This window comes from Idiotropiscis lumnitzeri, chromosome 7 (genome assembly GCF_059441095.1).
Source record: "Idiotropiscis lumnitzeri isolate Australia: NSW breed Sydney's pygmy pipehorse chromosome 7, RoL_Ilum_1.0, whole genome shotgun sequence".
Taxonomy (NCBI): domain Eukaryota; kingdom Metazoa; phylum Chordata; class Actinopteri; order Syngnathiformes; family Syngnathidae; genus Idiotropiscis; species Idiotropiscis lumnitzeri.
Window position 1 is genome coordinate 4188862 of NC_142397.1, and position 22045 is coordinate 4210906.

The window sequence follows — 22045 nt, forward strand, 5'->3', positions numbered from 1 at the left end:
GCTCTCTCTCTCTCTCCGTCCTACCCTGCCGCTCCTCGTGGCCTTGATCACTTTTGCTTGTATAGCGCCGTGCCACATGTTCTTGTAATTGTGGCTAGATGAAAAATGATTGGACTTGAGGATATGCTTTGCAAACATCATGTGACTTCAATTCTGCTGGCAACGCATATTCAGTTGAAGTTTGGGTTGGACACAAAAAGACAACTCTTTTTTTTTTTTACTGTACAGGAAAACCGAGAGCCGCAATTGATTGTTTCACACGGTACGCTTGCAATTGAGCAAAGAAAGGAGAGAAAACAGCTGCAACAGACTGTTAGACCGTAAATAAAGGACAACTTCATCAAGTTGGAAAAAAAAAAATAAATTGCGGCTCAATGGCCGTTTGCAAAGATTAAATGAGATGAAATGATAGACGGCAGCTTTTGGAAATTGTGACAAGCAACATAAGAGGAAGGGGGAAAAAAAAATGAAGCAGCAGAGGCCGAAATGATTTGAACCAGCAGAGTGACAGATGATGGGTATCGGCCTTGGGGATGAGCGAAAGAGGAATTAGATGAATGTGGCCTCATCAATTGCAACCAGAAAGAGCTTTTGTAATCATTAGCGTTATTTATCATCCTTCATGTCACCACGAGCGTGGCAGAGAAGCACTCTGCGTGATAAATGATGCTGTCAGAGCGTGATCAGAAAGATGTAAGTACATTATTTTCACGTGTTAATACAGTACTTCTTCTTCTAAATTGTTGAGTGACTATCGGTAGCATTCGCATTCAGACATGTCCGATGATCATGAGATCAACGGCAAATACAGCGGTTCCTTCAATTTTACAGGAAGTTAAATCTGTTCTGTAACTCAATTCAATTAAAGTGTATGCGAGATGATTTTTAGACATTTGAATGTTATATTAGAAACTCAAAAATCCACGTCGCGATGAACGGTTTCTCAAATTGGTACGCGACAGCGAAATGATGAAGAAGGCGAATACGACGTCATGGAGCCACATCTTTGACTTTCTGGCTGTGTTTTTCTTCTGATTCAATTTTTTTTCCTCCTAACTAAAAATAAAAAACGGAGCGACCAATTCTTATCGACCGCTTGTCAACGCCAACTTCAGAGTTTGAAGACGACCCTGCCAGTGATGTCACGCATGTACTGGGTCGTACGGCCTGTGGGCGGACCCAGCAGACAAAAATATCGAGGTTTCATTTTGTACTTAAAGTAATCATTGGAATATTGTATTTGTACTTGTACTCCATGAAAAAAAAAAAATTCATGTCCCATACGCTTCACCATCAAAGCAGTTTTCCCCATGAATATACTTCATATTTGTTGATTTTAGCCATTATTCACAAAAAATTTGAGTTGAAAAATGTGATTATTTTCAATTAATTACAGATTTTTTTTTTTGTGATTAATTAGTTAAAAAATGTTATCACTTGACATCACTGTACCACAATAGCCCAGTGGCCAGATGACTTCAAGCCATTGGGCAAGCAAATGTGTCTTTTAAGAGTGGCCTGCTCATCGGCTATGATTTAACATCTCTCTGGTGCTGAATTTTCCATCAAGTCATTTGGGCAACAAACATCCCGTCATTTTCATGCTGTCTCATCTGACACTTGTCCAACATTTGGCCTTCACCCTTTAAGATTATGTGTGTGCCTTCCCTGAGCTTCTTGTGAGATGAGTTCGCTGCGCAAGACACGAGACAATGCTTAAAGCCGGCTTTGGTTCTTTTTCGTGGCATTACATCACTAATACGTTTTACCTTTCCGTTCCCTTTTTGTTTCCTTTGGCAGATTATTCCGTGTGGTCAAATCTCTTCATCCCTGAGGTTTCATGACGCCAACATGTGCTGGCAAAGTTCCAACATTGGTTGCTTTATCACTCCCTTGTTTGTTTAGCACCCTTTCGGGATCTTTTGCTGTGCAATTTGTGTTCGGCGTTGTTAGAAGATGTAATCTTTAAAATAAACGAGCCCTGGATCAGCCTGCTGCAAATAGCATGCACGAGCAGAAAACGAGCGTAATGATCTTGTTTTTGGGAGAGTTAAAGGATTATCGAATGGTATTACACTAAACATCTGTCGAAGCGCCATCCTCCACTCGCTGCCCCACGTTCCCCTCTGCGCATTCGGTGTCCCTGGCAGATGATCAACGACTGCTCCGAGACATGTTTCACATTTTCCATATCTAAATACTCACTCTGTAGGACGGGCGGCGTCACTCCCAGGGTGACAATAAAACAAAAGTGTAAGTAGTGCTTGTCAAGGGGAGCACTTTATCGGTCATTTTCCATGTTGCGCTAGTTGAAAGCAGAGTATAAATATCCTATTTGCTAAGTAAACAAATCCATCATCCTCACCAAAAGATCCCTCACCCTCCTTTTTTTTTGTCATGTGGAAGATGCACGACATTTTGCGCAGCAGCTGTTTTCGCACCTAGGCCATCAGCATCTGTTCTCTCCTAAATGACTGCGCCCTTGTCGCGAAGCGTGCAAATCAAACTGTAATGCTCACTATCACAGCACGTGTCCCTCGATGGCGATAGCATCCCGATCCAGCGCGACAGCACAATAACGACATAACGGGCCGTGATGTAAGTCTGAACGGCGCCATTCTGACGCCTGTGGAAATGGGACTTGTGTTATCGAATGTCAAATTAAATCACAAAGATGTTTATTATAGATATTGGGCATTGTGTCAAAGAGGTGAAAGTGGACTCTTTTCGGCCATGTTGTGCATTGTATCGATCATAGGTGTGTCAAATTAGCGGCCTGGAGAATATGTTTGTTGTCTAGTAGCGCTATGAGATATGGACAAAATACATTCCTTTAAAGGGCGCATTCAGAAATACGCTCTGAGCTTACCCTGGTTCACTCCGAGCCTTTCGCAAATTCAGTGTGCACCAATAGCGGAGTGCCGGTGTGCGCAGCGCCAGCACATAATGCCGTCCGGATAAGGACGGGCCGCTGATTGGTTTAGAACGGGGGTGGGCAAACTTTTTGATTGGCGGGCCACAAGGGGTTCTAAAATTTGACAGAGGGGCCGGACCAGGAGCAGATAGATGGAGTGTTTTGGTAACCTCACCTTATTGGAGAAAAAATTCATTTAATTTGAAATGAAAGTGAACAAAAGCAGTACAATAATATATATGTATTTGAAAAAAACACAGTATTTCGAAAATAAAACATTATAAAGGTTTATTCATTTAATTTTTTTCAAGTTTGTCGGGCCGGATTAAAACATTTAACGGGCCACATGTGGCCCCCCGGGCCGTAGTTTGCCCACACCTGGTTTAGAACCTGCTAAATATAGGGCAACTTCATCAAGGTGGGTGAAAATACCGGCCGGGTGGCCGTTTGCTAACATTAAACGAGAGATGAAATGATAGACGGCAGCTTTTGGAAATTGTGTCAAGCAGCGTAAGAGGTGGGAGAAAAAAAACACAAAAAAAACTAGGCAGTGGCCAAAATGATTAGAATTAGCAGAGGGACAGATGATGGGTATCGGACTTGGGGATGAGCAAAAGAGGAATTAGATGAATATGACTTCATCAATTTCAACCAGATAGAATTGACTCAAGGTGTGTATGTGAGTTTTGTTTACAGAGACAGAAAATTGAGAAACTTCAGTATTTTGACAGACATGTCCTGTCGTATTACACTACCTTATCCAAAAGTGAACTGATGGTGTCTCTACCCTTGCTCCAGATTCTTTTCTGCTTGGGTCCGGAGCCAAAAGGCCACTCAGGGGCACAAAATAGACCGATGGTTACTGATACCTGTAAATGTAATGGAATAAAAGATGAGCCAAGGGGGATGGTTCGCCCGTGACTTGCTATGCAAATGCGGCGCACGTGCTTATTTGAGCTGTCAGAGAGCAAAGTACCATTGGCAAGTGTGCCGAGAGCACTTCTGCTCCTGCACCTATTCGCATCTCACTGACCTGCTTGTCTCATAGCTTCTACCTCTGCTTTTTTTTAAAGACTTCCCATTTAAAATAAATTGTTTAAATGTCACTGCCCTACCTTGACTGACCACTGAGTATGGTAGCAACAAGCACATGGTTGCTGCGACAAATGACTCCCTCTTGGCTGATTATGCTAATATAACAAAATACAGCGGACGGAACCTCTGGCAACATTTCCATGCACAGGAAGTACGTGAATTGAATTTCCCCAACTATGAAATGTCTCATCATAAGACGGTTCATACAAAGTCGGACCGCTAAATCCAACTAAAATGACATAAAACTGCCGCACAGTTTTTGGCATCACACATGATGACTTGAACTCTAAATTGTACTACATTGACAACAAAGTTGGAATTGACTGAAAAACTAAACTAAACAAAACAATTTTGCACACATTGACTATCGAAATAAAACTTCGTTTTAAAATGATTACCATTGCTAATGCTAACGTCGATGTGAAATCCCATTGACATGCTACAGGAAAATTAGCACTGACTTCCAGGAATGCTAATCCTTTAAATAATGAATAAGTACACATACATGTTGTAGGAACCCGAGCAGAAAGTCTATTTTAAAAGGCATGAATTCTTCCTAATATGTCAAAATTAATTTATTTTAATAAAGCTAAATCGCAACTTTCTCTTTCCACTTCAATATTAATGTGAAGCACGTACAGTACCACACTGCCGCTAAGAGGCCACTGTTTTAGTACATTTTTAATTTACTTATGTTCTTGTGAGTTTTCAAAGAGTCAATGATTTTTTTTTTTTAATTGTAATACCAATACATATTTAAAGATGCTGATAGATACACAGATGCTTTAACAGAATGAAAATATGAGAGGCTTGAATTGTGCATGATATTTCATTTTTTTTATTTTACTTGTATTTTTTTTATTTATTTAATTTACTTGACAAACAAAATTGCATGTTTAAGAATAAAGTGTTCAATGTGCAGGGATGAAAAAGGGTGATGGTAGTTTTGAGTAGTTGAGTTTTGGTAGTTGAATAATGACGAACGATCAAGTTTGAGTTTGATAAGTAATTGTTTTTTATAATCGTCATTTCAAAAACTGTCAAAATAATCGTGATTATTATTGGGGTTTTTTTCCATCATCGTCCAGCCCTAGTTCCAACTTTTCTCAGCATTACTTTTTGAGCCGCGATCTTGGAAGTGTTAGTACAACCATTTGGATAATTGCAAGGTAAATAGAATTTTGGACTACACTTTGAGAACCACTGATATATTCGAAAGCTATTGGAGCAAAAACGGTTGGTTTGTCGATGCAACACATTGCAGCGACGGATTGCACCATCTGGTTAACTTATGCTGGAGTCCATCCCAGCATGCAGTGAGTGAAAGGCTGATGGATTTCCAATTTTTCAAACATTTACCATCGTGCAATTTGCATTCGTTTGGAGTACAAGGGAGCTCCCGGAGGAAAGTCGCACACCCACTGGGAGAACATACTAAGCCAACAGAAGTGCCTTTGACTCTCATTTGTGAATGCGCTGAGCAAACATTTTGTTGCTGCCAAAACAACATGAGGTTGTTGTGAGGGGATCTATATATCGTCATTACTTCAAAGGTCATATTAATTAGGCTGTTACATTACATTTCAAATCTCCCAATTAGAAATTAGTGTCCTTTTTTTTTTTACATTGACCTCAGATTAAGGAGTGCGCTGTTTCAAGAACTGTGCTTTGACACTATCTTGCAATATATTTATCAATGCTTGTGTAGTTTCCGATAACCGATTAATGAAATAAATAAGTAAAAAAAAATTTTTTTAAATAAAATCTTTTTTAGTCCCTCAACACTTTCAATAAATATATGAATTATAGGCAGATTTGGCTGTTTTACTTTACTTAATTCTTTTTTTGACTTTACTACAATACAACATAACTTTATTTGTATCGCACTTTTCTAAACAGCTGTAACAAAGCGCTTAACAGAGTAGAAGAAAGCGAAACATAAGCGAAAACGGACAATTTTCATTAATTTTCTTTTTTTCGCATTCCATTTCTCCACTCATTCTTTCATTCCCTCCCCAGTTTAATCTACCAACTGGACACCACACCATTGACCATATTGATATAGATTGTAGTGGGACTTAATAATACTTAAAATGGCATGTGTGTTAAAGTAGAAGTAACAAACTAAGTTGTGATTTTGTAATTTTACAAATAAGTGGTTGTAATTTTCTTGTCTAACATACCTAATTCGTGTAAGTTTTCAGGTTTTGGGCAAGTGTAATACCGGTTTGGTTTTAGTGTCCATTAGAGGGAAAATTGCTTTGTGGTGTTTCGGGTTTCGCGACTCCAAATAACATTTTGTCATCGTTTTTAGTTAGTCCGCAGTCACTTTTTGTCACCCAGAAATACCATGTTGTTTTTTTTTCTCCTGCTAAAATTCTGAACAGGTCTAGAGCAAGCGTGTCAACCTTCATTCTAAAAGAGGGATTAGTAAAAAGTCGCTGCAATAGCAATTTTAAAAGTGAAGACAATTTGAAAGTTGGTATTTTAGCAAGGAACAAAGCCGATGCACAAACCTTGTTTGTGATCCACATAAAATGATGTAGCGGGCCACATTTGGCCCCCGGGCCTTTAGTTTGACACCTGTCATCTCAAGCTAAAAAGATTTAAGGATTTTAAGGGTTTGTTGTCTTTGGCAAGAATCCAAAGAATAGATTGTTTCTCCAGATCAGTTTTTTTACCAAGTAAAGTAAGATTTGGCGTTTTTGATGTAGCTACAGATTATAACTGGTTGATTTGGATACCAAAAAATAGATGTTGATCCAAATTTGCATTGTTTTGAAAAAGCTCCCTTCTCTATTAAATAATTTGCATTGTCGTTCCCCTCAAGCATCAATTGCGTTGAGTTTCCAAAGAGATTGATTTGTTGAATAACAAAATTTCACGAACAGAACATGAAATATTCTTTGAAACTTTGTGAGATTAAGGTACAGATTAAGGAATTTTCATTATTTACTTGACTCGAAATGGCACCGTCCATCCTTGCGTTGCATGCTCGGTCGCCTATCCTTGAAATACGAATTTGTATGCTAACAAACAAACAGATGGACGAAGAAACACAAATACAATGTGACCTTGTTGGATATCATGCCACTGAGTGCCATTTCTGGTTTCTTTGTAGAGACGGAATTCTGTATCGCTCTTATGCAGGATGGATGTCAAGGAAGGCATTTGCGCCTTTTGTTGTATTGTCACATGTTAGGTGTCATTGATGAATGGAATGGAATGGGCCAAAAAAAAAATTCCCCCGCGCTTTCTTTTCACTTGTTGTGACACAATGCCAACAAGTTTGAGCTGCCACACTGAAATAAGAAAAATACCAACGGCTACTTTTGGCAACCTTATTCATTTCCTTAAATTGACAAACTGCTCTCACTGAAATCTTTGCATCCATGAAATACACCCGTCATGTTCGAGACTTGTTTTTTTTTTTTTTTGTGGCAGTGGAGTTGATTACAAAGATTGAAATCGCTCAGTACTTTCTCATCCGTATTGAGACTTACACTGAAGACCTAATTAGGACGAGCTGTTAAGCAGTTCACAAGCTTCTCTGACATCTTAATTAGATCTTAATGACATTTCAGTTGGCTCGCAAATGAGTCAAACCATACATAAAACTCGAAATCGGCCGACATCGGAGATAAGGAAAAGATGATGACGTTTCAGCGAATTTGTTCCTTATACGTATAAAACTATCATGCAGTATTTCCTGCGTGAGACATTATGAAGGGGATTTGATTAACACCGATGCTCTTTCCATTCCGTCTCTCGCAGTCTTTCGCTCCATCTCCTCGCCTCCGTTCCGTTGGGATGCAGGACCAAGCACGGCTCAGTAGTAATTACCCCGCCATGTCCGAGTGGCATCGCATGTCTCGTATCAGCCTCTTAATCGAATTCATAGCGTTTATTACCGTGACAGTTTAGTATACTGGCTATGGTAATGACGAGATAGGCAGCGCCGGCTGAGATAACTTGAGAACAGTATACCGTGTCTGGCAGATAGATGGCGGATTAGATACCACGCTCGCCAATACGTTGTGCATTATTCTGCGCACTCTGCAGTGAATTTACTTTATGAATAGAGTAGAAAAATGCCAACTGGAAGGCTGACCGGCGTGCTGAGGTGCGAGAGTGGTTGGCTCCCAATCGGAAAGCGTCTTTGCGCAAGATATTGAAACTCCAGTTGTGCCAGATGCTATCTTAACGCATGACGGTAGCAACCGAATGAGTTCTGAAGTCTACAATCACATTTTGTCCGACAATTTACAGGAAAATGCATCCAAATTAATAAGCAAAAGTCAAATCACGCAACACGACAGTGACCCAAAACACAAAGCCAACACAACAAAGGACTTCAGCAGGGGGGGGGAAATGAAGACGATCTTTAGACTGGCCAAGTCAATCACCAGATCTTAACCCAGTAGAGCATGCATTATACTTCTTGAAGTGGAAACTCAAGGCCGAAATTCGCAGAAACAAATAATTTAAACTGAACTCAAACAGGCTGCAGCAAAGGTTTGGAAAAGCATTTAAAATGTCAATTGTAACAGTCTGGTGACGTCACCGACTTTGATGCGGTTTTGCAAATAAGGGTTCGGCTTCCTTATGTGAAATAATATTTATTTGAAGTCAATTTTATAACATACATTCTACTACTTTTGCTCAGTTGAAAAGTGGGTGACTTAAAATAAATTTACTCTGCCCTGACTTGTTTAACACATCACGCTGTAAATACCTTGAAATAAAAGCTGTAAATCTTTCAATCGGAAACCCAAATGACTTGAGTAAATAGAGCAAAAACAAAGAAATGTATCTTGTCATTTCAATCCATTTTCTTCCTCATTTTAAAAGACTATTATTTGTCCAAGGCGTATTTATCTGACGCGGATAATGTACTCGACTGGGCGCCTATACACTAATTTACTGCCATTGACGGCTAAAGACGTCAAAGATCCATTTTTTTATTTTATTTTTTTTATTTATTTATTTTTTTACTCGGCTTGTAGTGACTGAGTTAAATGGCCGGCCACTGTTTGAGTATTTTTATTGTGGTGCTTGCTTATAACAGCAATCAGATGTCAGAACAATAGATAGCAGCGAATGAAAATGTTTGGTCAAGTCAAGTCAAGTCAATTTTATTTGTATAGCCCTTAATCACAGACAGTCTCAAAGGGCTTTACATAGCCACAATCGACATCCCCGATCTTAACCCCCAGGAGGGCAAGGAAAAACTCACAAAACCTCATTAGGGGAAAAGTGAGAAACCTTGAGAAGGGACCACAGATGGGGGAATCCCCCTTCCAGGATGACCAGGCTGCAATGGATGCCAACTGGGCAACATTTGGCACATACAATGATGCTATGCAATAATAGATGAGATAATATAAGAGTCAATTGAATGAAGTGCTGCAGGAAGATGACTTCAGTGGAGTGGGTCCTCATCCAGGGCCGTAATATCCATGGCAGCATATCCGAAGATGAGCCTTCGATCTTGTACCGGTCAGTTGGTGTAAATTCAGTACAGCCACTTCCAAGTGAATCGCCATCACCTAATTCGGGGAATTGGGAACAGAAAAGAAAGAACAGAAATAGCAAACAGGCCAACAAGTAGTTCAATGAAGTGCTGAACTATAAGGAAATCAGAAAAGGCGCTGCATGAAGACGACTTCGGCAGAGCAGGTCCCTTCCCGGTTCGTCAGTGCCGTAATCTTCAAAGCATGTCCCCATCACCTAATTCCCAAGCAGGGGAAGGAGGGGGCAGAAAAGAGAAGAAGCGGCAGTAAACAGGCCAACAAATAATTAAATTAGATGCTAAAGTATATAAATAAATTGATCAAATGTCGCGCTGCAGGAAGACGACATCACTGGAACAGGTGCATGCCCAGTTGGTCAATGCCTTAAACTTCCTAGTGGGTCACCGTCACCTAATCCCCCAGCCGGGGGAAAAGGGGGCAGAAAAGAAAACAAAAGAAAAAAAAAGCGGCAGTAAACAGGCCAACAAATATTTCAGCTAAATGCACAAGAGTATAAATGCGTCTTTAATAGTGTTTTGAACATTTCTACTGAGGTGGCGCCTCTAATATCTGAGGGAAGTGCATTCCAAAGCATTGGTGCCCGAATAGAGAACGCTCTAGAACCTGCGGACTTCTTTTTGGCTCGCGGGATCACTAAAAGACCAGCATTTTGTGAGCGAAGGTTTCGGGACGGAACATATGGTACCACGAGGTCAACGAGATAAGAAGGTGCTAAGCCGTGCAATATTTTAAAAGTAAGTAGCAGAACTTTAAAATCACATCTCAAGTGGACCGGAAGCCAATGCAAATTGGCTAATATCGGGGTAATATGATCAAACTTTCTCGTCTTAGTTAAGAGTCTAGCTGCTGCATTTTGAACTAACTGCAGACTTTTAATACTCGACATGGGGAGACCCGAGAGCAAAGCGTTACAATAGTCGAGGCGAGATGTAACAAACGCATGGATTAAGATTTCCGCGTCACACGTTGATAGAATTGGGCGAATTTTAGCAATGTTACGCAGATGAAAAAACGCAGTTCGAGTAATATTTTTAATGTGCATTTGAAAAGACATAGTTGCGTCAAATATAACACCGAGATTTTTTGTTGAATCCTTTTGGATAATATTACATTTATCGATATTCAGAGTGGTGTCTTTGAAAAGGTACCGATGACGCGCTGGTCCAATGATGAGCATCTCGGTTTTATCTGAGTTAAGACGCAAAAAATTGAAAGACATCCATTGTTTAATTTCGGCAAGGCACGCCTCTAATTTATAGCAGTCGCGGGGATTCGTTATATCCAACGGCATGTATAATTGCGTATCATCAGCGTAACAGTGAAAACTAATGTTATATTTCCGTATAATATCACCAAGCGGTAGCATATAGATGCTAAACAATAGAGGTCCAAGTACCGATCCCTGCGGAACTCCACATATGATCTTACAAATATCCGAAGTCGTATTGCCATGAATTACACGGTGCGTCCTCTCCGACAGATACGAATTAAACCAAGAAAGCGCTGAACCTGAAATGCCAACACACGTTTCAAGGCGTTTTAATAATATGTTATGATCAACGGTATCAAAAGCGGCACTAAGATCGAGTAAGAGTAATATTGATGAGGTGTCGGCGTCCATAGCTATGAGAAGATCATTAGTAACTTTAGCAAGGGCCGTCTCAGTAGAGTGGTCGGCTCTAAAACCCGATTGGAAAGGTTCAAATTGATTATTAACAGTCATATATTCATTAAGTTGTTGCGCTACGACTTTTTCAAGAATTTTTGCAATAAACGGAAGATTTGAAACCGGCCTATAGTTGATGAGACTCTCTGGGTCAAGGTTTGGTTGCTTAAGTAACGGTCGGATAACGGCGGTCCTAAAAGCTGCTGGTACTACACCCGTGGTAAGTGATAGATTAATTATATTTAAAACAGACGGTCCTAGGGTCGTAAACAGTTCTTTAATTAGTTTGCCAGGAAGCGGATCGAGCACACAAGTTGTCGGTTTTGCCGCACTAACCAATTTTGTTAGGCTCTCAAGAGATATTTTTTTAAATTGACATAAGGTTATCGGACAGTTATCAGCCCTAATGTCCCTATTAACACAATTTGTCGCGGAATTCGACGGAATTTTAAGAACAGTGTCTTTAATATCATCACGAATACATTCTATCTTCTGAGTAAAAAATTGCATAAAATCGTGAGCTGAATAGGAAGAGCTATCCGAGGTTGGTCGCTGTTGCGTTAGCATTGCTACGGTATCAAATAAATATTTAGGATTGTTTTTATGTAAGACAATTAATCTAGAATAATAATTAGTTTTGGCTAAATTAAGCGCTTCTTTGTATATTAGTAAACTATCGCACCATGCCTGACGGAAGACCTCAAGTTTGGTCGCACGCCATTTGCGCTCAAGCTTCCTACAAGATCGTTTCAGTACGCGCGTTTCCTCTGTAAACCACGGAGTAAGCCTCTTTGGACGAGTTTTAGTTTTTAAAGGCGCGACGGAGTCAAGCGCATTTAACAAAGCGACATTAAAGTTTGGTGGGTGCAATTACCCCCAGCCATAGTCTTTTTGCACACAACAGAGACAAAACCTTGACAATAGAGAGGGTAAGTAATTCCGATTTTGAAGGCAAATATTTAACCTCGCGAAGAGTCGCTCGGCGGTGTGTGTGTTGCAGGGCTCAGCTGCTACCGCCTTTGACTTGAGAGCAGCCATTAGGGGGAGAAGGGGACACTGAAAATAGGCAGCGAAAACTCCGGGATGATGAGGAGGAGCCCCGGGAGGCTGCAAACCAGATTACATCAGAGAAAATGAGAGTGGGAACACTAAATAGAAACTTTGACTCAAGCCCCTTGTGAGGAGCAGAACCGGGAGGAACACACCGAGTGGATGCGGGTGTGAACGATTGGGCGGCAGGAGGCTTATTATCAGCAGTCGTCGGTATCTGCAGATTGTTCAGAGTGCAGCCATGTCTGTTTATCGCTTGCTTTTGTTCCCTCAGCCACCTTGTCCCATCTCTCTTCTGTTTTACCTAAATCTGTCAGAATAACGCTGCAAATGCCAGACAACTCGCGGTACCTCCATTTCCAGCCACCCCCTCATCTACCTCCCCTAACAAGCCCTCAGGCTTGCTGCCCCCCTCCCTCCCCCGCCGCTTCCTCGCAGACTTTATTCATTTTACTTAACGTTTAATGTCTGGCTTAGCATTTAATTTGCCTTATAAAAAGCAATCAAAGTATGTTGTTGTTTTTCTGGAGTGGGATGGATTATTTATTCTTAGATCCCAGATCTACTGTCGGTCCTTAGGTACCTGTATAAGTACATCCTGTTTTGTTCTGTTTGCCCAAAGAGCTGACACACGTGGTTTGGACAAACTGGAAGGCATCCGTTCTGAAAAGTTTATCGTCCTGCTGAATGCGGTAGCCTTCACTATTCTCTTTATTGCAACGTGATTTGTTGATTCATACCATCAATATATTCGCTAAGAGCCCATTATAAACTAAAGTGCTTGCATGTACCCGCCATGTGTCTTGTTTCGATAGTTTCGGGACTTAACTGCATTGTAAAACAGCAAGAGCAATGAACAAGGGCATGGGTGGTGGGAGGGTTCATCAAATGTGCACAGTGGCCTTAAAAAAAAAAACAGATGTTGAATATTAGATGTGGAAAAAGCATGAATGTGTTCATTTATGAAGGTTGTACTGGTTGGGGAAGATGGAGGGATGGGTGGATCGGTCGACTCGAACCTGCAGACAGGTTGTCTCAAGGTCGTCTCTCTGCTGGAAAAATTCTCCTGGTATGCTTTCATTGATGTCGCAGACCATTCGGTCATTTCTGTCCTTTCGTAAGTGAATGGCAATTGATCTTATTCAACTCTCTCATTATCACACGTCGCGAGAATCAATTCGAGCGACGGTTTGCAGTCAAGAGGAGGGTGGGTAGGTTCTGCGGGGCTGCACTAATTAGCGTGTGCGTTCGCGGCAGATTCACGGAAGCGGATACCATCGTGATGGGGGACGTCACGTACGGGGCGTGCTGCCTGGATGACTTCACCGCACGAGCCTTGGGAGCAGACTTCATGGTGCACTACGGCCACAGTTGTCTCGGTGAGTCTTTTGTGTTTGACTAAATGTGACGATGAGGTAACGGGACTCTCTTTGTGAATGTTCTGAGCTCCTGTTTTGTTTAGCGACTGGCACGCATCCATGTGTGTTTGGAAATCAGGTGCATCTCCTTGTGCCTCTACACACAAGTCAAACAGGTTGTGTCAGTCTCCTGGGAGTTGAGTTAAAAAAAAAAAAAACCTCTTTGGAGCGTTTCTGACGGAAAGGCGAAAAAGAAAACAAGAAAGCATTCTGTTTTGCTACTATCGCTTGATGATTAATCAGAAATCCATTTCACACACTTAATCAATGAAACATTTCATTGCTCATCATCATAAAAAATGCGACAATCTCCAAGAAGGCTGGGTTCTGACTGGAAAAAAAAAAAAAAAGTATTGATCAATAGGAACGTACATCGGTACTAGGATAACTGCTGCTCGAGTGTTGCAGGCACGAGACCTTTTGGAGCCTCGACATGGCATTGACCCAGCAAATCGATGAGGAACATACATTAGAGGTCTTCTCCACCTTCTTTCGGACCTTCACCCTCCGCCCGACTCGCTGTCTTTTACCGAACATGCGAGGAAATCCAAATCGATCGTTCTGCTGCAACGCTGCCTCTTCCAAATACCAGAAATAGTCAGCGGAATTTTAATGCGCTCCACTTGTGCGACTGATGCGGGTGTATGTTTACATTTAAGATGGGACACACTTGTATGGCAAAGCCTGAAGCAGCAAATATTGAATTGATTTTGAATTTGGAGGTTTTTTTGCTAGAGTGGGCATAGAAAGAGAATACTCTCTTATTAAGTTACTGGACCAATTAAAAGCTGTTCTTCAAACCTTTACAGTTCTTTTGAAAAGATATATAGTGGTATTGATTCGGTCGCTCAGTCTTTTGGGAAAGGAGGCCGTCAACAATACGTATTTTCAGTACTCGAGATGCTATCTCTTTCAAATACTTACTCGGCTTCGCCTTTTGACTTCTGGTCAAGTCGTTCTTTCGTTGACTTGGGCTTTCAATCCACCTTGTTCCTCCACCACTAAATCCAGAGTGTATTAATATGAATATTAATGTCTTTGTTTTGTCTTGACCTTTCCCGCCGATCAATCATTCGGATGTTATACGAGACACCCGTGAGAGATCAAAAGAGCCGTTGTGACTCATAGAGGAAACGTCTTCCACTTTCAAGTTCTCGCTCGTGTTTCTCCTTTTGTAAGCCGCTGTCATCTTTTGTGTTTTGTCATCATGAAGCTCCTCCAGCTATAGACCCAGATTTAAAAAAAAAACAAAAAACTAAACAAATCAAAATAGAATTCTTTGTAACACGACGACAAATGTTCACACATCCTTTTCAATCAATGCTCAGTTTAAAATGGTACAAAGAGGAGTTTGTTTAAATCTAATAAACTTACCCTCATCAAACTAAAACGGATATCAAATTTGTGGCAATGTTGGGCATTAAAATGTTATTGATTGACTATAGGAAAAATGAACTTTTGTTTTGAGTTGCCCTGTACAAGTTATTTTGTTAGCATACTGTATATATTAATCGTAGAACAATTTTCAGGAACGGGTTTTTCCCCAATTAACATTGAAACGCTGAATTATTCTACCACAAAAAAATAGCATCGGACAAAGAGTCAGCCATAGTTGACATCCTGAGTCTTTCCTCAGACGAAAAACGAGTTGAATTGCAAGCAACGCTTCTGCTGGCCGCAGCAGTTTTTTTTCTTTTGATGATAAATAAACATACTTCTGCAACGAGGCTTTCTTGTAGACACCTCAGAAATTAGGTGTGGTGGAAAAAAACCAGATAATTTTTCATATTTATTTTTATTTTTTTTGCATTTTTTGCCTTGTGTTATAATAACAAAATACATGATCGCACCCTAAAGCTCCCGCTGCTGCAAGGCTACCACATATTTTCCAACTCTGACAAAAATCTGACCCACCCCCCTGACTCGCAGACTATTACAATTACTACAAGCTAAGCCTCGGCTTCTTATTTCAAGTAAATCTGACAAACTTTTTTTTTTTTTCCATTTGGACAATACATAGGAGTAGTAATAGTCAATATGAAGGTAGGAAAAAAAAAAAGAAAACATTTTGAATAAATTGCAGATGTTGGCAATGAGATCAACCTATCGATTGACTCATTGATTTCCTTCATCAAGACGGCTAATTGGCATTAACAACCTGTTCGAGTCTAAATAGAAATTGAACACCTTTATCTTCAAATCGTTGGACTGCATTCAACTTAATCCCGATGGGAATTGCATGCTTTTGTCTTGATTAAACAACATTAACTATTATTTACTTTGTAGCCAGAGATTTTACTAAAGGCTTTAATCGGATGTCGTGAAGCTGGAATCGACTCAGACAAGTTACAAATGCTGCTGTTTGCATAAATTGCGATTGCAAGGCTCAATTTCCATGTCCAATAATTGAGAGAGAGGACAACTTTTTTTTCCTTCTGTTTGTTAGTTTTTCTCTCATTTATGGTGCTGAAATATTTCAATTTTGACCAGACTTTTGCTTTTGTGTAATTGTGCATAGATTGAATCACATTTTATAAATGGGTTACCACATGCAAATCTTCCAAACATTTCAAAGAATGAGACCGTTTCACCTTGGCAGACGTTATTTTGTCATCTAGAGACATCATTGCTGTCTGGCATGGCTTTACGAGAAGGAATTATAATATCAAATATTTTTTTACATTAAGAAATCCTTATCCTTTTTCATTTCTATTAATAATTGGAGGTAGAATCCTTTTTCAACCATATTGTGAAGTTTATTCCAAATTTTGATCAGAACTAAGCAGACTTCAGTTTTTCGCACTTATTCACGAGTAAATTAGGACACGAGTAAAGAGCGATGAGAACTTTCCATTCTGTAATGCTTCACAAAACTTCCAGGATTAGCAAAATTATTTTGGACAAGTCAGTTGGGAGTCCGTAGGGTCCTGCCTATTTTCCTGAGTTTGTGCCATCGTTTTCAATTACTCGAGCGCTGATTTCTGACGACAGTCCTTGACCGTCTTTATTTGAAATATGTCTTAACAAATGTCTTGTATCTTAATCAAATTTGTTGAACTGGATAGGTTTCTCAATGATTTCAATTCCACGGAATATTTGTAGTTTTATTTTCTAGTTGCCTCATTTTCCACACCTTAACAGATTCATGACTTTTTCATTAAAATGTTGGTTGTCGTCTTAATAGACTGGCAGTGGCGCTAAACGCAGACAATTTTTCATTCTCTGCTCTTACAGTCGACTGTTTCCTTTTCAATCTTCACAAATAATTTTGAACAGCTTTCATTATTTTTTTTCAATTATAATTTCACTTTTCTATGACTTGGAACCTTGCCATTAATATTGTGTCCTCTAATAAAGACTTTGAAAACCTCTCACTTTATACATGCAGACGTCAGCTCAGTATTGAATTTGAATTCTGACTTCCAAGTTCATCTCGTTATCATTTATGTTGGGAATTATACTTTGATGTTTTTTTTTTTTTAATTTTTTTTTTAATTATGACATCACAAACGTCAAGGTGTATGGTCAGTCAGTTTTTAAAATGTCTCATCTCAAAAATATGAGAACATTGTTGATTTGCTCACTGGAGCATACTTTTAATTTTGGGTTCGTCTTTCTCCATTTGTCATCCAAATACAAATGAAAAAAATTGGTTTAGAATTATTGAACTCCTGTTATGTGATTGGTCAGCACATGTTGACCTAGCCATCCCCTCTAGGAAGAATTTTGGAACATCTATCATTTTTCCATACACATTCGGATAACCTCCTCCAAAGGTGAGATTCTTTTAAGAAAACATGATCTGTGTCACTTTTGAAGTTGTTGCAGTTCCAAGAAACCAAATAGGGATTTAGTGAGTCATTTCAAAAGAAAACCAAATAAAGGAGGAAAACTAGAGAAAGCTGAAACGACACAACATGCGCGTGGACGAGCATTACAAACACTAACACTGGAAAGAATAAAAGAAAACAAAAACATGACTGAAAATTAAGAAAAGCTTTGCAGGCTGCGCAATTCAGTGTCTCAGGTTTTTAAGTTCCTGTCAGATAGGGTTGAATTGTTTCCTTAGCTGACGTTTTCCAGTGGCCGGGTCTTAAAACCCAATTTCTTTCCTTGTCCGGCACATTGAGGTGACTACCATCTTATCTTTGTAGATTACAAACCTCATTTTTGACGTCCTCGTAGACGTCTTGGTGTAGAACCAAAGGACGTGGCAAGGTAAAGTCCACAACCTCTGGCGACATGTCTTCCCAAAAAAAGGAGCCTATTTCTTGTCCTTTCGTACCTTCTGGAAGCTTTATGAGTCTTATTCTGCTCTGATCTGGCTTTCAAGTCCATAAGGTTTTCTGTCTGAGCAGCGTTATTGTTATTCCAGCATCTTCATTTTAGCTTGCGACGTTGTATTTCACCCTCTGTGTTTAAGACGTGATGTTCGGCTTACATCAGTCGCAAATCTCCTTCCTCATATTTTCAATGGTCTCCACAATGCAATCATGCCTTGCAAAAAAAGAAAAAAAAAGTTTTGCTTCACCTCGGGCTGTGTTGTTATGATGTTTTCCCTTTCTTCCCGTCATCCACCACTCATGCAAAACTGTCGATTTCTGTTGTTTTGATTATTTACTGTCGAGGTTTCGGCATTATGAATCACTCACTTTTAGAAGGGCACATCCTTCTACATGGCAGCCATAAACTGAGTGCTGTCTTTTTATTTCAGTTGTTCCAAGAACACAAATCCTGCATATAGCCCACCTTCTGGCTCAATGTTTGCCAAATGACGAAAAGTGCTCTAGAAAATGGATAGATAGACGGATGCTTCAAGACCCAAATTATCAACGATCCTATCACCACAACTGTATGATTTTGCAGTTGCTTTACCACAAGTAATCTGGTATGGCAATTCCCAATTAAGAATGCAATATTTGAATTAACTCAAGGTAGCTAGTTGAAGATGGGGTGTTTGGCTAATCACAGGCAATCATTACGTTAACGTGCACATTTTGCGGCCCCAGTAACCGCAGTGATGAGGTCAGTGAGTGCTGTCCATCTCATTGACTGCGTCCCTAATTGTAGCGTCTTAAAAGCCGGCTGCCATCCTCACTTCAGCGCAAATCGATTTGTTTGCCCTTTACCTTCTGAGAGTGCCCATAAACAATTGACAGCTGCAAGCTCGATTGGAGATGCTACTCAACGTCTGCAACCGCCCATCCCCTCTTCTCGTGATATATTAAAGTCCTGGGGTACCTGTGTAAATTATTGCAAATCCGAATTCCCGCTTGGATCGGAGGCCACAGATCACTTCTTGTCAAGTAACTGACAACCTTCAAACACACACAGTTGCGTTATAAGCAGTGGTGGGCGGTCAAGGCCTTCTCTGCTGGCCTAAAATAATCAAGAAATCATGATCATATTCTTCACATTGATGTTATATTATATCCTAGGGTTGTATTTTTAGGTGAGAATTTTTATCCAATCAGAATTCAGCTAGCTCGCGTTGCCAGGCAGATTTCACAATACCGGTAGCACGCACTATTCGCCTGAGGCCTGCAGATACAATCGTGCGGGCGTCTGTTCTGGGGCTTTTACCGTTGATAGACATTTGCAATAGCCAATCAGATCACGAGTTGGTTACAGTGAGCCTTTTCGCGTTTTGTGATTGGATACCGACTCGTGAGTGGGCAGCATTATGCCGAATCAACACACCCGGAAGTCGTAACTGGCGACCGTTTGAAAATCTAAAATATATTCTTGCTTTCTTTTTTTTAACCACAGTGTCCGAAGGAGGGAAACGTGTGGATTTAATTGCAGATACACTTGCAAGAGAAGCTAGATTAAACAGCATTGTCTTAAATGTTCTACTGCCATGTCCTAAATTTAATTCAGACGTATTCCAACTCTCTTTAATAAGATTTTCTCCTTCCTCGCTTCCATCCCAGCAGCTTTTGGCCCTTGTGCAGCGATCCATATCTCACTTCCCTTCAGCGTCGGCTGCTCTTCCTTTTGTCCCTCTCCCGTGTTACGCTAATGTAGGCCATTAAATACCAGCTCATACAACATGCAACGTAATGGGCCGTCGGTTCTGTCGTAACAACGCCTCTTTGCTCCGCATATGCAAAACACAAAGAATAAATCGTTAAAAACGATCGTTGCTAATGGTGATAGCGTTCTCCCTTCCATTTTCTTGGACTATAGCCTACTTTATTCAGCGCTCAAGTCATCCAAGAGCATTTTAACATAGCTCCTCAAGGCACGGCTGCTTCCCAAATGGCCTGTGAAATGACTGACATCAATACTAATCGCATGTGTATCTCTTCCTTACCAAAGTAATAAAGCCCCTTGCATCGGCATCACACACACTTCACGGATATCACAAGGGTGCCGACGTTCTCGCGAACATGTGCCGTGCATGTGCCACATGTTCACCTGACATAAGCGCTTGAATAATCAATCGGGTTTTCTTTTGTCTTGCTCTCCTCAGTCCCCATTGACTCCACCGCCGGAATTAAGATGCTGTACGTGTTTGTGGACATCCAGATGGACAACGCACACTTCCTGGACACGGTCAAGTTCAACTTCCCACCCGGACAGTCGCTGGCGCTCGTCAGCACAATTCAGTTTGTGGCTGCACTGCAGGTGATGGAACATTGGCATGGCATCACATGCTGGAGGATTTGTTTTTTTTAAAAGGCTTCACTGGCAAGAGGATGTTGGCTTCATGTTGGGGATGGGCGTTTGAAGACAGTTTCTTAATTCGTCCAACTAATTGGGTATTTTCGTTCTTAAAGTCCGTTGACGTTGTTAATAGCAGGTGTGTCACGTGTGAAGTTGGAAATTTGTTTGGCTGTAATTACACATTTAGTTTTCAGTTGAAATTTCGTGATGGCCCTGAAATGCGCTGTAATCTTTGCAGAGCTTAAAAAAAAAATCACCACAGGTGTTTGATTAATGGCCATTTACAAAGATGTTCACGTCTGTGTCTTTCTGTGACTCTTCCAGTCCTTCGGTATCACTGTTCTAACGTGCGAATGACACCGTCATGCGTCAATTATGATACCAACTCGAACAGAAGCAGGCGGGTTGTGAATTGTCATTGTTGTTACATGGATCAAACAGCTTTTGGCAATTTTGGAGTTCTGTGTCTGTTTATATACCTGTTATACAAAATCGTTCTGTACATACAGAAAACAACATTTTTTTTTTTCAACATAGGAAACTTCGGCTTATAACCTGGTGCGGTTTGTATATTATTATTTTATTTTATGTATTTATTTTATTTTTTTTAAAAAAGAGTAGCTACTTCTTATATGGAGATGCGCCTTATAGTCAGGAAAACACGGGAACCAATTAAAATCAGACATTGCTTTTGAATTGTGTAACACAATTGTTTTTTTTTTTTTTAAAAACTCATTCAACGGACAAATCGATGGTACTTGGTACTTGATGTAGAAAAGTGAGAAGCTGCGCAACCTTCAGTGGATGAATAACACAGATTTTTGCGTCATTCACTTGTTCTTGTGAGCAGCATATTACAAGAACACCTTGAGGGAATAGGAGTAGTAAAATATTTCTCACCCAAAATAGCCTAAGTAATTATGCACTTGTTATGTTAATGCCGTGAAAGAAAAGCCTTTTTAGAAAGTCTCCTCCCTTCTGCATCAGTGGAAGCTAAACGAGTAAGAGGCGGCATAAACCAATGATGCAATCGTTTCGTTTTCCATTTCATTAATACTATTAAGTATTTGTGTCTTCACTGCGAAGGCACACATAAATATTTCTACATATTTTCCTTTTTTATGAAAAAGCGGCACACTCTGCGCCCAAATTCAGCTCAAGTGTGGGTTTGAGAAATCTGTCAGAAGTTATTTTGGATTTGAAGGCTGGCGTGAACTCTGACGCTCGCTGAGATCCTCGCTGGCAGAAGCTATAGAATTTATTTTGCTTGATTATCCTTTGTTTTATAATTCGGCTTTTATGCTTTTGAACAGAGTCATAAGGTTTCCCTATATAATCACAGGTCTTTTTTTTTTTTTCCTTCGTTTGAAAGCGCCCGTGTGTGTATTTAGCTGCACCGCATGAACTTCGCCTCCAACTCGCACTGTGTAGGCTGCCAAAGAGGTCCCGCTGAATGGGCGGCAGAAGCTCGGAGTTCACCCTCACTCCCTGTTGACTGCCTTAAATTAGCTTTTAATCGTTCAATTCATCTGTCGTCCTCCGAGCGATGTAGTTAATTTGTTCTCTTCTCGCATTGCCGCAATTGTCTGAGAAGAGGCGATTTTTTTTTTTTGTTTATTTATTTTTTTCCTCCATGACACATCCGCGCTTCAAATCAAGTCGGCAACCCTGTGTCGAAAAAGTGCGAAGTTGTTAATGA

At 40.3% G+C, this 22045-nt stretch overlaps 1 protein-coding gene across 4 annotated transcripts in view; it reads left to right on the top strand.

The window, feature by feature from the left end:
* Nucleotides 1-22045, top strand: part of dph1 (diphthamide biosynthesis 1) — a 176872-nt gene that overhangs the window by 136826 nt on the left and 18001 nt on the right. For all 4 annotated transcript variants that reach the window (XM_088300663.1, XM_088300660.1, XM_088300661.1 and 1 more), the window contains 2 exons: nucleotides 13517-13638; nucleotides 20153-20307. In XM_088300663.1, coding sequence (XP_088156789.1) covers nucleotides 13517-13638; nucleotides 20153-20307 — 277 coding nt within the window. The remainder of the gene's footprint in view (nucleotides 1-13516; nucleotides 13639-20152; nucleotides 20308-22045) is intronic.